Below are 16,610 nucleotides of genomic sequence, written 5' to 3'. Positions count from 1 at the left end.
TTATGAGGTGGAGGTGAAAACAACTAGGATGCAGACAATGATTATAATTGATCAAATAAGATTCGCCAGTGAATTCTGTCAGCTTAACAGCATGATAACAGTGTACGTGCAGTGCCAGCAGAGTGAGTGAGCAAGTTGAGTTTACAGCATGTTAAACAGTATTCCAGTTATATCACACAAACCCAGAAACATCATCAGGGCGAACCAGGGTTTGAACCCATGATCATAGTTTTCTGGCATGTCCAAGGGACGCAACTCTGCAGTAACCTACCATTGTGAAGTGAGTGGTGGGCACTCTCCGGGCCTGGATGTAGGTCTCCATTTTGTCTCTACGCAGGGAGATCTCAGGGAAGACTTTTACCACGGGGTCAGATCCATCATCTGAAGGCACAGCAAACATTAAGGCTTTTGCGTTTTTAGCAGTGGCAGTATCTCTCACACATGCCTGCCCTCATATGAACAAGCGTCATCACAAGATGACAAATCCCCCTAGACCCTACAATAGCAAAGGGCAACATTTCAGCCTCTGGGCAATACATATAACAAGTTTGGATGAAAAATCTTTAAAGGTTTTCAAAAAAAAGAAATAAGGACACACAGACAGATGGATGGGCAGACAGACGGACACAGACCAGATGATGACTATATTCCTCACATATATGCCATAGTTTCAAGTCTAAATATTTGGAAAGTCGAAACAAACAAAACTTGCTGCAACAGACACATGTGACAATATTTGAGGCACATTAATAGTGAGTGAGTGAGTGAGTGGGTGGGTGAGTGGGTGAGTGAGTGAGTGAGTGAGTGAGTGAGTGAGTGAGTGGGTGGGTGGGTGGGTGGGTGGGTGGGTGAGTGAGTGGAAGGTGGGTGAGTGAGTGAGTGAGTGTGCAAGTGAGTGCGCGAGTGAGTGAGTGGGAAGGTGGGTGAGTGAGTGAGTGAGTGAGTGAGCGTGCGAGCGAGCGAGTGAGTTGGGTTTAACGCCGCTTTGAACAGTATTCCAGATATATCACGGATGTCAGCTTGATGTGAGGGGAAAACCTGAAGTGAGGCAGACGTTCATCACTTTGGTGAAACACACGAGCGTGGGTATGGTGCTGATGGACCAAGAAACATAATCAGGGTGATGCAACTCTGCACAGCCAATGGCAGTGTCTTAGGTGACTGGCACCCACGTCCCCCTTTGTTGACCAACAAAATGAACACATTTGAAAGGCCAACACAACAATCATGTGAATATGTCTCACATAAGTGTTATTACATTGCACACATCATATAAATATATAAAAACATTTACAGATCTTTGAAATTCCACTCTGCTATCGATGGAAGAAGAAACAGTGCTAAAATTCATATGTTTGATTTAAAATCAACTTCAAAGGAAAGTGAATATCAGAGTGAGTGAGTATGGTTTTACGTAGCTTTTAGCAATATTCCAGCAATATCACGACGGGGGACACCAGAAATGGGCTTCACACATTGTACCCATGTCGGGAATCGAACCCGGGTCTTCGGCGTGACGAGCGAACGCTTTAACCACTAGGCTACCCGACCGCCCAGTGAATATCAGAAATAATTTCATGATGAGAGCCTGGAGTTCCAGCATTCAGGAAAGATGGCGGGCAACACACTGACCTTGATTGTGCACCACAACAGCTGCTGGCAGAGTCGTCACCCCAAACATCTCCTGGATGTATCTGATGGTGAAGGAAACAGATCACACATCACACAGAATGAAAATATCTAAACATTGAGAAACATATAACACAGTTTGAATAGTTTTAATGTTATTAAATTGTAACTTTGAGAACTATTAATATCATTGCAGAGTATACAAAGATTGTTTTCATGCTTAGTTTCCCTAAGATCCACTGACACTGCCCTGTGTGAACATGTGGCCAATCATATCCATATCGAGCACCGGCCAATGATCAATAGTTGCTACATTTCACAGGTGTGTGAAAAAAATAATTCTTGCCAAATGTATTTTTAGAGAATTTCACTAAAAACACACAAGATTTGTTTGTTGCTTAACACTACAGTCCGCAATATTCCAGCTATATGACGGCAGTCTGTAAATAATCAAGTCTGGGCCAGACAATCCAGTGATTGACATCATGAGCATCAATCCAGGCAATTGGGATATGATTGCATGCTTCAGCCAAGTCAGTGAGCCTGACCACCCGATTCCATTAGTCGCCTCTTACGACAAGCATAGTCGCCTTTTTAAGGTAAGTATGGGCAGTCAAAAGACCATCAAAGTGATGTGATATTGCTACATTTATGCATCATATTGATAACAAAAAACTCATGAAATACAGTGGACTGTCTAAAGGGGCATTATATCCAGCACGTGACGGTGGGGTAGCCCGGTGGTTAAATCGCTTGCTAGTCAAGCCAAAGACCTGGGTTCGATTCCCCACATGGTTACAATGTGTGAAGCCCATTTCTGGTGTCTCCCCACCGTGATATTGCTTGAATATTGCTTGAATATTGCTAAAATGGTGAAAAACCATACTAACTCACTCACTAATTCGGCTCTCTATACTATATTATATACCTGGCAGATAGTAGTGTTAATGTCAGTAAATAATCTCCATGTAATCCAGCGTTTGTCTGTTCTGGATGCCAGGACTGTTTGTCTGTCACCAATTTACAGAGAAAATGACTCTCTGTGATCTGGCACTGAACAATCACCCACCGTAAGCTGTAATCAAATACTCAACCAACCAGGGGTAAGCGTGTCTACGCAGTACATATCTAAATCATGGATTAACACTGACTGAGAAAACCAATCAGCTGATGACTGGCAAGGTGCTATATCTACACTATTTTAATACTGGGCCACAAACGTGTGACGATGGCATCCCAAATCAATGTGTACAGAAAGGCTCATTAAGCTGTTCTGGCCAAGCTTAGAGATGGATTTATCAAACTTTGAAATTTGCACAAGTTACTATGATCAGAGAAAAGGGGTCATTTTGTACACCACACGGAACTGATTTGCACAAGTAACATCATGTCCACATGTAGTTTTATTCACTGATAATTTAATTTATGGGCATATATTTGCTTTTGCATTTAGAAACAACCTTCTCATTATAATTTATATATAAAGTAACTTGTGACATATTCCACAAGAGAAATGCAGAGTTGACATGTTTCGTTGACACTGTAACTTACGCAATTTTACAATATACCAGTTTTACCAGCTGATAAACCAGAAGGGTAAGAAATGTTCTTTCTTTCTGTTTAAAGTTATTTTGTATAGAAGCTGTTATCTAAAAATAAAGGCATTGCAAGAGTGAAAAGGTGGATATACCGTATTCGATGTAATAAGCGCCCAGGGCGCTCTCAAAATTAGAAATAGGGGGCTCTTATTAGAATATTAATTTGGTGAGAGAAAAAACAGAGTTGAAAAATTGTAAATTTTGTGGTTTATGCTGACAGCCTGAAATGATATAAAAGAAGAATATGTTTGTATTATACACGTTAGATATATTTTCGAGAATTTAATTGCCCATAATTAAGGGTACATACAACACACGAGTGCGTATTATACACGGATAAATAAGTCTTGTGTACATTGATTATTTGGAAAGGGTGCTAATTGGGATTGTTCACTAGCCAATAAATTAGCAAATATCGCCATGGGTGCTTATTAGAGCGGGGTGCGTATTATGACGAATACGGTATTTTTTTGATGTAATTGTGTAATTTACATGGACACAATGGCCTAGTATTGAAATACTCCACGTATACACATGCTTGTAGAATCTTAATTTTAATCATGTTAATAAATTGAGCTTACATGGCATTTGATAGGCTAACCAAGCAATTAGGCCACACCCATTACTGGACTACTGTTTCCTGATTGGCTGATAATAGAATGGGTGGGCTAATGTCACATCACTGTCACTGATCTTGTTTTGTTGTCCGGGTGTTTGGTTGTTAATGATCAGATAACCAGTCTGTGAAGTTATTATTGTTGACATATTTATATAGTATTTATAACAATTGACAAATAGTATGCTCTCCATAAACTCCAAAAGCACAAAAAATATTGCAGTCAATTCTTAAAAAGATCTGAAGTGATATGTGTTGAGCAGGAGATGGAATGAGTGAGTGAGTGAATTTGGTTTTATGCCGCTTTTAGCAATATTCCAGCAATATCACGGCGGGGGACACCAGAAATGGGCTTCACACATTGTACCCATGTCGGGATTTGAACCCGGGTTCTCGGCGTGATGAGCGAACACCTTAACCACTAGGCTACCGGACCGCCCCAGGAGATGGAATAAAAGGCAAAGTAGCTCATCACCTCCTTCTCTCTGAGTGGGGATGAACTATCAGAGACTTGATGTGGTCTGCACTGTCATAGCTTATCTGAAAGCATAAGAGATTTACTGACGCACAATTTTCTTCATCTATTAAACATTTGGCACAGAAATACCATTCTTAAATTCAAGAAATTTACCAACACACAGTTACGCAAACAACAAAATAATAATATCAGGTATCCTTTCTCTTCAAAACCCATGCTTTGTTTTGGTTATTACATTACTCTTGTCGAGTCAAGTATCCATTTTCCTACCTGGTGTACCTGGTGTACTGTGTCCTCCACCTGTTCTACCAGGTGTACTGTGTCCTCCACCTACCTGGTGTACTGTGTCCTCTACCTACCTGGTGTACTGGGTCCTCCACCTACCTGGTGTACTGTGTCCTCTACCTGTCCTACCTGGTGTACTGTGTCCTCCACCTGTTCTACCTGGTGTACCAGGTGTACTGTGTCCTCAACCTACCTGGTGTACTGTGTCCTCCACCTACCTGGTGTACTGTGTCCTCCACCTACCTGGTGTACTGGGTCCCCCACCTGTCCTACCTGGTGTACTGTGTCCGCCACCTACCTGGTGTACTGTGTCCCCCACCTGTCCTACCTGGTGTACTGTGTCCTCTACCTGTCCTACCTGGTGTACTGTGTCACCCACCTGTCCTACCTGGTGTACTGTGTCCTCCACCTACCTGGTGTACTGGGTCCCCCACCTGTCCTACCTGGTGAACTGTGTCCCCTACCTGTCCTACCTGGTGTACTGTGTCCTCTACCTGTCCTACCTGGTGTACTGTGTCCCCTACCTGTCCTACCTGGTGTACTGTGTCCTCCACCTACCTGGTGTACTGTGTCCTCCACCTACCTGGTGTACTGGGTCCCCCACCTGTCCTACCTGGTGTACTGTGTCCCCTACCTGTCCTACCTGGTGTACTGTGTCCTCTACCTGTCCTACCTGGTGTACTGTGTCACCCACCTGTCCTACCTGGTGTACTGTGTCCTCCACCTACCTGGTGTACTGTGTCCCCCACCTGTCCTACCTGGTGTACTGTGTCCCCCACCTGTCCTACCTGGTGTACTGTGTCCCCCACCTGTCCTACCTGGTGTACTGTGTCCCCCACCTGTCCTACCTGGTGTACTTTGTCCCCCACCTGTCCTACCTGGTGTACTGTGTCCTCTACCTGTCCTACCTGGTGTAGTGTGTCCCCCCACCTGTCCTACCTGGTGTGCTGTGTCCTCTACCTGTCCTACCTGGTGTACTGTGTCCCCCCACCTGTCCTACCTGGTGTATTGTGTCCTCTACCTGTCCTACCTGGTGTACTGTGTCACCCACCTGTCCTACCTGGTGTGCTGTGTCCTCTACCTGTCCTACCTGGTGTACTGTGTCCTCTATCTGTCCTACCTGGTGTACTGTGTCCCCCCACCTGTCCTACCTGGTGTACTGTGTCCCCCCACCTGTCCTACCTGGTGTACTGTGTCCTCCACCTACCTGGTGTACTGGGTCCCCCACCTGTCCTACCTGGTGTACTGTGTCCTCTACCTGTCCTACCTGGTGTACTGTGTCCTCCACCTACCTGGTGTACTGTGTCCCCCACCTGTTCTACCTGGTGTACTGTGTCCCCCCACCTGTCCTACCTGGTGTACTGTGTCCTCTACCTGTCCTACCTGGTGTACTGTGTCACCCACCTGTCCTACCTGGTGTGCTGTGTCCTCTACCTGTCCTACCTGGTGTACTGTGTCCCCCCACCTGTCCTACCTGGTGTACTGTGTCCCCCCACCTGTCCTACCTGGTGTACTGTGTCCTCCACCTACCTGGTGTACTGTGTCCCCCCACCTGTCCTACCTGGTGTACTGTGTCCTCCACCTACCTGGTGTACTGGGTCCCCCACCTGTCCTACCTGGTGTACTGTGTCCTCTACCTGTCCTACCTGGTGTACTGTGTCCTCCACCTACCTGGTGTACTGTGTCCTCCACCTGTCCTACCTGGTGTACTGTGTCCTCTACCTGTCCTACCTGGTGTACTGTGTCCTCCACCTACCTGGTGTACTGTGTCCCCCACCTGTCCTACCTGGTGTACTGTGTCCTCCACCTGTCCTACCTGGTGTACTGTGTCCTCTACCTGTCCTACCTGGTGTACTGTGTCCTCCACCTACCTGGTGTACTGTGTCCCCCACCTGTCCTACCTGGTGTACTGTGTCCTCCACCTGTCCTACCTGGTGTACTGTGTCACCCACCTGTCCTACCTGGTGTACTGTGTCCTCCACCTACCTGGTGTACTGTGTCCCCCACCTGTTCTACCTGGTGTACTGTGTCCTCCACCTGTCCTACCTGGTGTACTGTGTCCTCCACCTGTCCTACCTGGTGTACTGTGTCACCCACCTGTCCTACCTGGTGTACTGTGTCCTCCACCTACCTGGTGTACTGTGTCCCCCACCTGTTCTACCTGGTGTACTGTGTCCTCCACCTGTCCTACCTGGTGTACTGTGTCCTCCACCTGTCCTACCTGGTGTACTGTGTCCTCCACCTGTCCTACCTGGTGTACTGTGTCACCCACCTGTCCTACCTGGTGTACTGTGTCCTCCACCTACCTGGTGTACTGTGTCCTCCACCTGTTCTACCTGGTGTACTGTGTCCTCCACCTGTCCTACCTGGTGTACTGTGTCCTCTACCTGTCCTACCTGGTGTACTGTGTCACCCACCTGTCCTACCTGGTGTACTGTGTCCTCCACCTACCTGGTGTACTGTGTCCCCCACCTGTCCTACCTGGTGTACTGTGTCCTCCACCTGTCCTACCTGGTGTACTGTGTCCTCCACCTGTCCTACCTGGTGTACTGTGTCCTCCACCTACCTGGTGTACTGTGTCCCCCACCTGTCCTACCTGGTGTACTGTGTCCTCCACCTGTCCTACCTGGTGTACTGTGTCCTCCACCTGTCCTACCTGGTGTACTGTGTCACCCACCTACCTGGTGTACTGTGTCCCCCACCTGTCCTACCTGGTGTACTGTGTCACCCACCTGTCCTACCTGGTGTACTGTGTCCTCCACCTACCTGGTGTACTGTGTCCCCCACCTGTCCTACCTGGTGTACTGTGTCCTCCACCTGTCCTACCTGGTGTACTGTGTCCTCCACCTGTCCTACCTGGTGTACTGTGTCCTCCACCTACCTGGTGTACTGTGTCCTCTACCTGTCCTACCTGGTGTACTGTGTCCTCCACCTGTCCTACCTGGTGTACTGTGTCCTCCACCTGTCCTACCTGGTGTACTGTGTCCTCCACCTACCTGGTGTACTGTGTCCCCCACCTGTCCTACCTGGTGTACTGTGTCCTCCACCTGTCCTACCTGGTGTACTGTGTCCTCCACCTGTTCTACCTGGTGTACTGTGTCACCCACCTGTCCTACCTGGTGTACTGTGTCCTCCACCTACCTGGTGTACTGTGTCCCCCACCTGTCCTACCTGGTGTACTGTGTCCCCCACCTGTCCTACCTGGTGTACTGTGTCCTCCACCTGTCCTACCTGGTGTACTGTGTCCTCCTACTGTCCTACCTGGTGTACTGTGTCCCCAACCTACCTGGTGTACTGTGTCCTCCACCTGTTTGTGTATGTGCATGTTGGGGAAGGCAATGATGGTGAAGGTGTGAGTCCTGACAGCCATGTCCACCACCTCCTCTGTGATGTCTTGCTGGTGCTCCATGTGCCGAGAAAACTGGGAGGAAAATATTGAAGGGAACACTTTGAACATTGAAATACCAAAATAGTTTCAAACATCATGATCAATGCTTGTACAAAAATGCCATTATCATATATACCTATCCTGCACATATCCTACCAAAGTCCAAAATGAATGGCGATCTATGAGCATCTTCAGTACTCTTTTGCCTAACATGACCCCCGTCACATCCAGTATCAGAAGACACGCCCCCTGTATGTCATTATTGTCTTTGAATGTCCCTCAGGGCTGATGGTACAGTGGGGAGGAAGACATCAGTCATGGGAGGGCCCTTGGGTAATGCAGGATAAGCACATGAAGAAAACATAATATTTTTAACTTATCCTGCATAACCAGCCATAACCTTCGGTACTCTAAGGAGACCTTGGCTTATGATTGGGTAACAGCGTCCCAGAATAACGTTGTCACGGCAACCCAGGAAATGGGAACCTAAAACCAAGAGGCGTTTTGTCCTTGTCAAGGGAGAGGGCTTTGTCCGCATAGTTCTGGCCATGTACTGGTTGCTTCTTAGAATGCTTTCGTGGTCGGAACGAGGTGTTATGGGATTCCAAGCTCCTATCCAAGTTTTCCAAAGCCTTCTGGAGTTTAAATGACCCCCCTCCATGCCGCAAGTCTGTTGGGAGGCTGCACCTTTTTTGGGTGACGGTGCTGTAGGCAGAAAATCTGCGTTTCTCGGAACTATATCGTGGAGACGGGTATCAGGTTTCACCTCATCATAATCAAGGTCAGAAGAAGACTCTTGATCAAATAGGGATGACCCTGACTTCCTTGATGCATGAAGGGGGATGAAACAGAAGGGGACTCTGGTCTATGGTGCCCCAGGGTGGATTATTGGAACATTTGCCTCACGCTAGGTGGGACAAGCAATGGGATCCCGACAGGCGCCTGACAGGGGAACAGCTGAGCCTGTTCATTGAGTGGCTCTGCATAATCGGTAAATGGCTGTTTGGTGAGTTGTTGTTTCTGACTGCCACCACCTTGGCTGACAGTGTTTAGAACTGTTCCATCAATTGCAGAGCCCAGGCAGGAAGTGCATCCTGTGCACTGGAAGGCACCGCTGCTTGAGGCGCCAATGCTGAAGGCAAAGGTGTCTTGGTAGACTAGGACGTTGTCTTAGGCCTCGGCCTCAGTGGTGGTGGAGTGGTCAGACATTCTGCGAAATGCCAGTTGTCGTTTCCTCTTACCATCAACTAAGTCTGTATCACAGAGGGAAGCACATTCGAGACACCTTTGAGTGAACAGACATGGCGTTAAACAATCTAGGCAGCAGAGATGAGGATCCTTCACAGATTTCTCGACATTACATAAACCACACTTGGCAGCAAACATCTGTAACATGGGAGTAAAAGGTACCCAATAAAAGCCCGCTCAAGTCTAGCTATTCGTACTGTGATGCGACGTCAAAGTGAAAAATTTATGAGCAAGTAAAAACATATTTTATACAACAAAAAAGTTTGATTAATCGATAATATGAAAATGCAACAAAAGTGAAAAACATTCATATCAAACATGAATCATGCTGTCGATAACAACCATACTCCAACAGGAAAAATGGCAGCCGTCATGAAGCATGACCCTAGGTGGAGGCATGGATTTTTTACATCTATGCATTGAAAATGCTGAATAACCTGGCCACTGAAATAAAAAGGATGTAAAACACACCAACAGTTTGAAATTCAACCAGCAAAGTATAGAATCTTTAAAAAAACAGGTAAGATCTTGTCTCAGTGATCTATCAGTGTCTTCAGTAACTCTTTTGCCCTCCATGACCTCCATAGAGGACAAAAGAGTTACTGCAGACACTGATAGGTCATCCTTCATTTCCAGGTAGGACTTCAGTAGTGAGAACAATGTGCAATATGTAATGCAGGATAAGTTAAAAATATGTTTTTTTTACATGTCTAACACATCATGAACATTATTCTGTGATTTGAAAACCCAAAATAACAACAACATTAAATAGAGATTTAAAACATATACTTTGTATCCTGTATAAAATATTAATCACACACATGATTTTGCTGGGCCCTGTCTCATCAGCGCTACGCTATCGAAAATCAATTTAAAGTATGGGAGTTGCGTCACCTTAGCATTAAGGTTGTTTTGTGGAACAAGACCTGGCACAGTAAAAAGTCAAATTGTTTCAAAAAGATGTTTGTCTGAGATACAAAATTGAGAAGAACATAGCCTTTACAAATGGTAATGTAGCAACATTTTATAAATCATGGATCTTTTATCACACATTGTTTGAAGAAGCAGAACAGCAATAACATATGTATCTTTTCTCATATTTGTTTCTTGCCAGGATAGTGTTTGAATAATATTTTGAATGCTTGACTGGGTGTATGTTTTGTTATATTTCTTAAAAATCACCTTGGCACCATTTCCAATACTTGTATTTAATTTTCCCAAATGTATACATACATTGTCTTCAGAATGTGAGGGTGACCATTGCCCTGGATGGCCATCCTCCTCATGTAACAGGGAAAAGGTGAAATAAAATGTATAAAACAAACAAAAAAAAGTCAAATTGTTTGTGTACGAAGACTTTGAATAAACATACCAGTCCTTGAAACCATTTGGATAGTTTTGATTTTGCTGTTTTGCCCTCATAGTCGTACATGATTGTCTCCCCTAGATAGCACCGAAGGCCGGGGAACACTGGTGGGACTGGCACAGCCTCTGTTGTGTCCTGATCATAACACAAAACATAATTGGGTAACGTAAGCACATGATAACACTACCGTTATCCATATGCCCATTTCCATTCCTTTAAGATACAGGAGCATTGTAAAAGGCCACTTCCAACTGATTACTTGTTTGTTTGTTGTGTTCCTATTTATTATCTTGCAGCAAAGCACAATACCAATGAATATAGTGAGTGAGGTGGGGTTAAACTAGTATGTGACCAAATAAATAGTTGTGTATGATCAACCTGGGAAGGGGTCTCCCTGCATCAAAACTAGCATACAAATGCACAAGATGCACAGTAAAGCAGGATGCATGTAAAGGGAAGTAACTGTGTGCTGTATTGGATCGCATTGTTTTTTGTAGTAGGTTTCATTTATTTGTTTGAAATTGGAAATAAAAACGAAACGTGCGGCGGACTTTATGATGCGGGCGGTGCCTGAGAACCAAGACTATTCTTTTTTAGCCTTTAGGTGATCATATTACAACTAGAATAAAGTATTCAAAGCAGCGAATAAACCCCTACACACTAACTCACTATACTAAGTTTAAAGTTACACATTATTTATTAAGAGCAAAAAATAAACCTTACCTTGTTTACCGTAAATGATCCAATCTCCCATGATGAAATACTGTGAAACAAGTCTTTGTCCTTCCACAACGTGAATAAAATATTTTCTAGCTTTGATCCACTTTCTGAAAACATAACATTTGTGTACCATTCATAGAATTTGTCATTTGCAATCGTATTTGCTTTTTCTACTGATACACATCTGTGTACCTCCAGTTATGGGAGTACCCCACATCATCACAGACTCTTATCAACCCCCCAATCAAGATACATTTCATTAAAGCACTACAAAAGGCATGGAAAGATTCAGGCCACTTGTATAAACCTAACAATGTATTCCCTGTTTTCAGATATTATATTTAGGAGATAAACATACTGTGTTTTCAATGTAGAGCTAGGTTACCTGTAGATTTAACTGCGCTATATTGAATTTTGAACCGAACACGCAGTGTGAGGTTTCAAATGTTAAATTTAGCGCAGTTTCAAGCAGAGGGAGTTTATTGTTATTTAATGGCCTCTGATTGACCAATCGGAATGAAGTAAATTCCAAATTCATGGTAGAATGTTTCATAAACTCAGCTACATTTAATTTACAACATACTGAATGCAACATCTGCCATAATATGTCCATATACATCATAAGTTATTTAAAGATTAGGAAATGTGTTATAAAAATGATTTATTACCTTGTTTACGGAAGAGGACACAGACTGGAAGATGTCTAGACACAGATATGTGTCGAAGCAACACATGTGAGGGAAAGTCCTTGAACAGAGGCTTGTGCGCTGTATAAAATAGTACAAAATAATACGTGTAATTTTTCCTTTGCACATCCCTTGACAACTTTTGGTGAAGGCAATTGAATGAATGCACAGTTAAAAAATACTTTTTTAACAAATTTGCAGAGCTCCAGTTAAGCTGAATATCTGTGTAACATACACAAAATATATCCATATTACCCAATTAAGTTTGAGTTGGTTGCATACCTTCACATAAAAATCTCAAACTCTGACTCTTACTTGTTTATTCTATGATGAAGAAATACCTCTCAACCTCTCTTATGTCTTATTATATAAGCACAGAATTTCTCTCACTCATTGATTGGACGCTTATTTGGAGCATCATGTTATTCAAATCAGGAACAAATCAAAACTATGCGGTGGATGGGTCTGGGGTATTCAACACAATGGAGATATAATGGACAATGTTCAAGGCCAGGCGACCAAATGAATTTCTTTTTTCATGAATTCATAAACTCTGAATTTTGAAAAAGTAAATCAAACTTTGCTGGACTTGATTGACAATATTTTGTATTTTCGCTTCTCAAATTAATATTTTTTTCACAACTTTTTTTTCCAAGAAGTCTTTTTTTAAATTAAAAATCAACCACATATTAGTGTTGTTATCTTCCATCCAAACCTATAAATCTTACCTCGCTAGTCTGATGTAAGAGGGATGGCATGTGCATTGTCATTCCATAAGAGAGACATTACGAAGCTTTGTATCACTGCCAGAGTATCAAATTTACTTGTGAAATATATTCTTTTACATATATGTTATATATTACATATATGTCGCATTTTTATCTCGTGCATATATATAGATTATGTGTTTTCATAACAATCATGCAAGGCCTATTCAAAACAAAACAAAATACACAATGTTGTAGTTTTTTAACCCAAAACATAATTACTGTATCGTTTTTTTGTTCAGTGGGTTATGGTAACCGTAATTCCGATTGTTATTTTTCACAAAAAAACATTTATATATTAAAGGTGTACATATTTTGTGACATACCAGATACTTGGAGTATTATAAGCATTAGAATCGTGACACATTCGAGAAAGTGGCGTCCTTCCCAACCAGCCATTGTTGGAGTTCAGTGCCCGAGAGTTATTCAGGAAAGACAACTCTAAACATCTCTTGTCATATTAGTCGAAGCGCTCGTAAACCTTTCAGGTACTCTCCATTCAAAACCCTGGACGACTCTGGTCAATCCGTGATTACCAATTTAAGGTATAACCCAAGTTAACTTTGGTTGAGCAATGTTAGCATATGTTTGTTGGCCAGACATACTGAACTCTGGTTATACGTCGCAGGCTCCAAGCGACGTCGTCGTTGAAGCTGATTAATTTCATTTATTGATTCATGAATAAAACCATATTGATGAATTTAATTAACTAGACCAGTCTAGGTGTAGATATACAATATATAATTATTCTGATATGCGTCAAGGTAAAATGCATTTCGATTGTTTATATATAAATACTTAAGAATCAATCATGCAACTTTGATGATGGTTTTGCAATCTGGTTGGTGTTCGAGCGTAAGTTTCAACTTTCTTGTCCCACATAACATCCATTAACTAGAAAACGTACAATGGCAGTTTTATTAAGCAATAAATGGTTAAACTTAAGTTTAAAGGTTGAATCTCACATTATAATAATCGAACGCAGGTGATGTAATATTTGATCTAATGGATAGAGCGTCTGCCCGGATAGTGGATGTCGGTGGTTCGATACCCGGCCGAGTCATACCGAAAGAGGTTAATATTTGGTACTAGTTGTTACCCTGCCTGGCGCATATAATCAAGGGGATTGGACTGGTACACACACACACACACACACACACACACACACACACACACACACACACACACACACACACACACACACAGATGAAGAGAGAGAGGGCATTCACGTCCTTTTGTAAGTGCATTAATTTTTAATTTTCAACGCGACCATTTCACCCACAGACAGAGATATGGGATGGGGGATGTCACGCCGCTATGCGAGTGCATTAATCTTGAACACGGTCATTTTACACAGAGAGAGAGAGAGAGAGAGAGAGAGAGAGAGAGAGAGAGAGAGAGAGAGATAGATAGATAGATATATCCGGGCACAATGTGTGAAGCCCATTTCTGGCGTGATATTGCTGAATATTGCTAGAAGTGGCATCGTAAAATCATACCAACTAATTCATGTTTCGTATAGAAAAGGCGAGGTAGGATGAGGGCAGTTTTTAGTCCACAGGATCTGCATAAGTTAGGAATTGAGCAAAACTATGAAACTGATATGAAAGGTGTGATCATGTGAATGAGAACTTGACTTTGTTCAGGTGAACTACTGCATGTTTGAGGCCTCTGACAACATTTACTACGCAGGTAAGGGTACAATGTGTACCCCTATTACACAAGCGTGGTCGCAATGCTATTCTAGTAGTTGTTATACCCCTCTGAGTCCCCCCCCCTTAAACCTCCCTTCCTGTCCCCGAGATAAGCTGTCAAATAATAGTTGTTTAGGAGATGATTGCGGATAGAGTTGATTGGAAAATACAAAAGATTGAACACTATCGTCGGTACCCGAGAACCGAGGGATAATTGATTCGCACTAATTTACTGCAAGCGTTGAAACATTTTCTCCTCGATAAATAGTTATCAGAACACATTATTGAATCGATGGAGCTTCCCAAATGTCAAATCGTGACATGTTAATACAACCGTAAGTAATTATTTATTGACCATAGTTCATCGAAATATCAGGTAACCATAAATTTTCTTATGCAACTTGATTCTGCTTGTGTAAGCGTTTGTCTACATAAATCCTTTTAAAAATCATATACATGCTATTATCCAAGGAAGGAGGGGGTGGGGTGGGGTGAGGGGGGGGGGGGGGGGGGGGTGAATAGGGGTGTGCTTAACCCAATGGATGTTGTTTTTATGACGCACATTTACCACAGTATTTATTTGACATATCTATAAATCACCTTTCAATGATCGGTCAATTGCACAGCGAATTCATCGATTTCAGCGAGTAAGCGAGCAAGCGGGTTGGGTTTAACGCTGCTATGTACCATAGATTTCAGTTATTTCACGGTGTGAGTCAGCTAAATTGGTGCGATGAGAGGGGGCTGGGGAAGCCGGAATTGATGCATATGATTGTGTGGTGCTGGGATTCGAACCCACGATCATAAATTTATGATTCAGCCTATGTCATAAATATAGGAATGAATCGCTATCAAATAGTGATGATGCAGGTGTTCGCGAACGGTTAGCATTGCCTGCCCCACCGACAGCACTTGTCACAAACACATGCAAAGGCAAGTCAATTGTACACCTGAAAAAGCTGTCCAAGTTGGAAATGTCCTCCACATATCTACCATAAACCTTTCGAAAGCTTCATTAAGGCTTTGTATGTTGTAGGCCTTGTCAAACCACTTTTTAAGCAAGAGTCGTAGAACACGCTCTTTGGCGCTCGACTGTACTCAAAATTTGTGAAGCTGGAGCTACTGGAGTATTTTTCGAGAGAGAGAGAGAGAGAGGGAGGGAGGGAGGGAGGGAGAGAGAGAAGGAGGAGGGGGTATCCACTTCATGAGAGAGAGAGGGGTATACACTTCATGAGAGAGAGAGGGAGAGAGAGAGAGGTATCCACTCCATGAGAGAGAGAGGGGTATCCACTTCATGAGAGAGAGAGAGAGAGAGAGAGATGTACCTCACTTCATTAGAGAGAGACCTTTGGTATGATAGATGTGAAGGCTAACCTCCACATGTTCTTCCTTCGAATACAAAACAGTGTATGAAATACCTTTTAACTATTAACGATACATCACAGCAACTTGAAATAGCACATCAAACACATGAGGAATGATATATATTAGAACCTGATTATCCCGGACAGGCTGTGGTATGACCTATTCGTAGAGGAAGTAGTATACACCCACCCCTCAAGGGTAGCGTATGTGTCAGTTACTGCCAGTCAAATAGTTTAGGTGTCAACTACAATCATATATACATAGAATTAATGTCTCAAGAGAAAACACTTGCGGTCTACATTTATAGAATAACCCACGAGGTACGAGTGATTACGGAAAATATGTCACGAGTGAAATTAATGTTTTAAGTTCCGAGCTTTAGCGAGGAACTTAAAAGATTAATTTCACGAGTGACATATTTTCCGTAATCACTCGTACCTCGTGGGTTATTCTATTTATTACCCATAGTCATATTAAAGACATGTTTCAAGAAAAAAACAATGAACTGTCGCCGATCAAGAAACAGCTGTTTTGTATCAATCCGCGTGTGAAAAAACACTGTCCACTCACTCCAGCCGCATTACTCAATCAACAACGTCTTGCTACGCGTAAAAATATAGTTCTGTTAACAAAACTTGAAAGATCACATTATTGCAGTTATATTTCTGTCTGAGTTATACAGCGTACACTATCTACCATTGATAAAAGAAGACAATTTCCAAAAAAGGTTCAACAGGCTTTTTATTCAAGGCTTGTTTTGACAAGACCTC

General features: G+C 43.1%; 1 protein-coding gene across 1 annotated transcript in view; it reads right to left on the bottom strand.

Annotated features, from left to right (window-relative positions):
• The window catches only part of LOC124111597, a 47,691-nt gene extending 34,504 nt beyond the window's left edge, over positions 1–13,187 (bottom strand). Inside the window, exons 1-8 of the mRNA XM_048399646.1 lie at positions 13,108–13,187; positions 11,997–12,095; positions 11,332–11,435; positions 10,615–10,743; positions 7,893–8,027; positions 4,319–4,383; positions 1,633–1,694; positions 272–381 (exon numbers count right to left, since the gene is read on the bottom strand). Coding sequence (XP_048255603.1) covers positions 272–381; positions 1,633–1,694; positions 4,319–4,383; positions 7,893–8,027; positions 10,615–10,743; positions 11,332–11,435; positions 11,997–12,095; positions 13,108–13,180 — 777 coding nt within the window. The 5' untranslated portion in view covers positions 13,181–13,187. The remainder of the gene's footprint in view (positions 1–271; positions 382–1,632; positions 1,695–4,318; positions 4,384–7,892; positions 8,028–10,614; positions 10,744–11,331; positions 11,436–11,996; positions 12,096–13,107) is intronic.
• Positions 13,188–16,610: the final 3,423 nt, after the last annotated feature.

The sequence above is a fragment of the Haliotis rufescens genome, unplaced genomic scaffold (genome assembly GCF_023055435.1).
Source record: "Haliotis rufescens isolate VD_foot unplaced genomic scaffold, xgHalRufe1.0.p SCAF_2, whole genome shotgun sequence".
Classification (NCBI taxonomy): Eukaryota; Metazoa; Mollusca; class Gastropoda; order Lepetellida; family Haliotidae; genus Haliotis; species Haliotis rufescens.
This window is presented reverse-complemented; position numbering and strand designations above follow the sequence as displayed.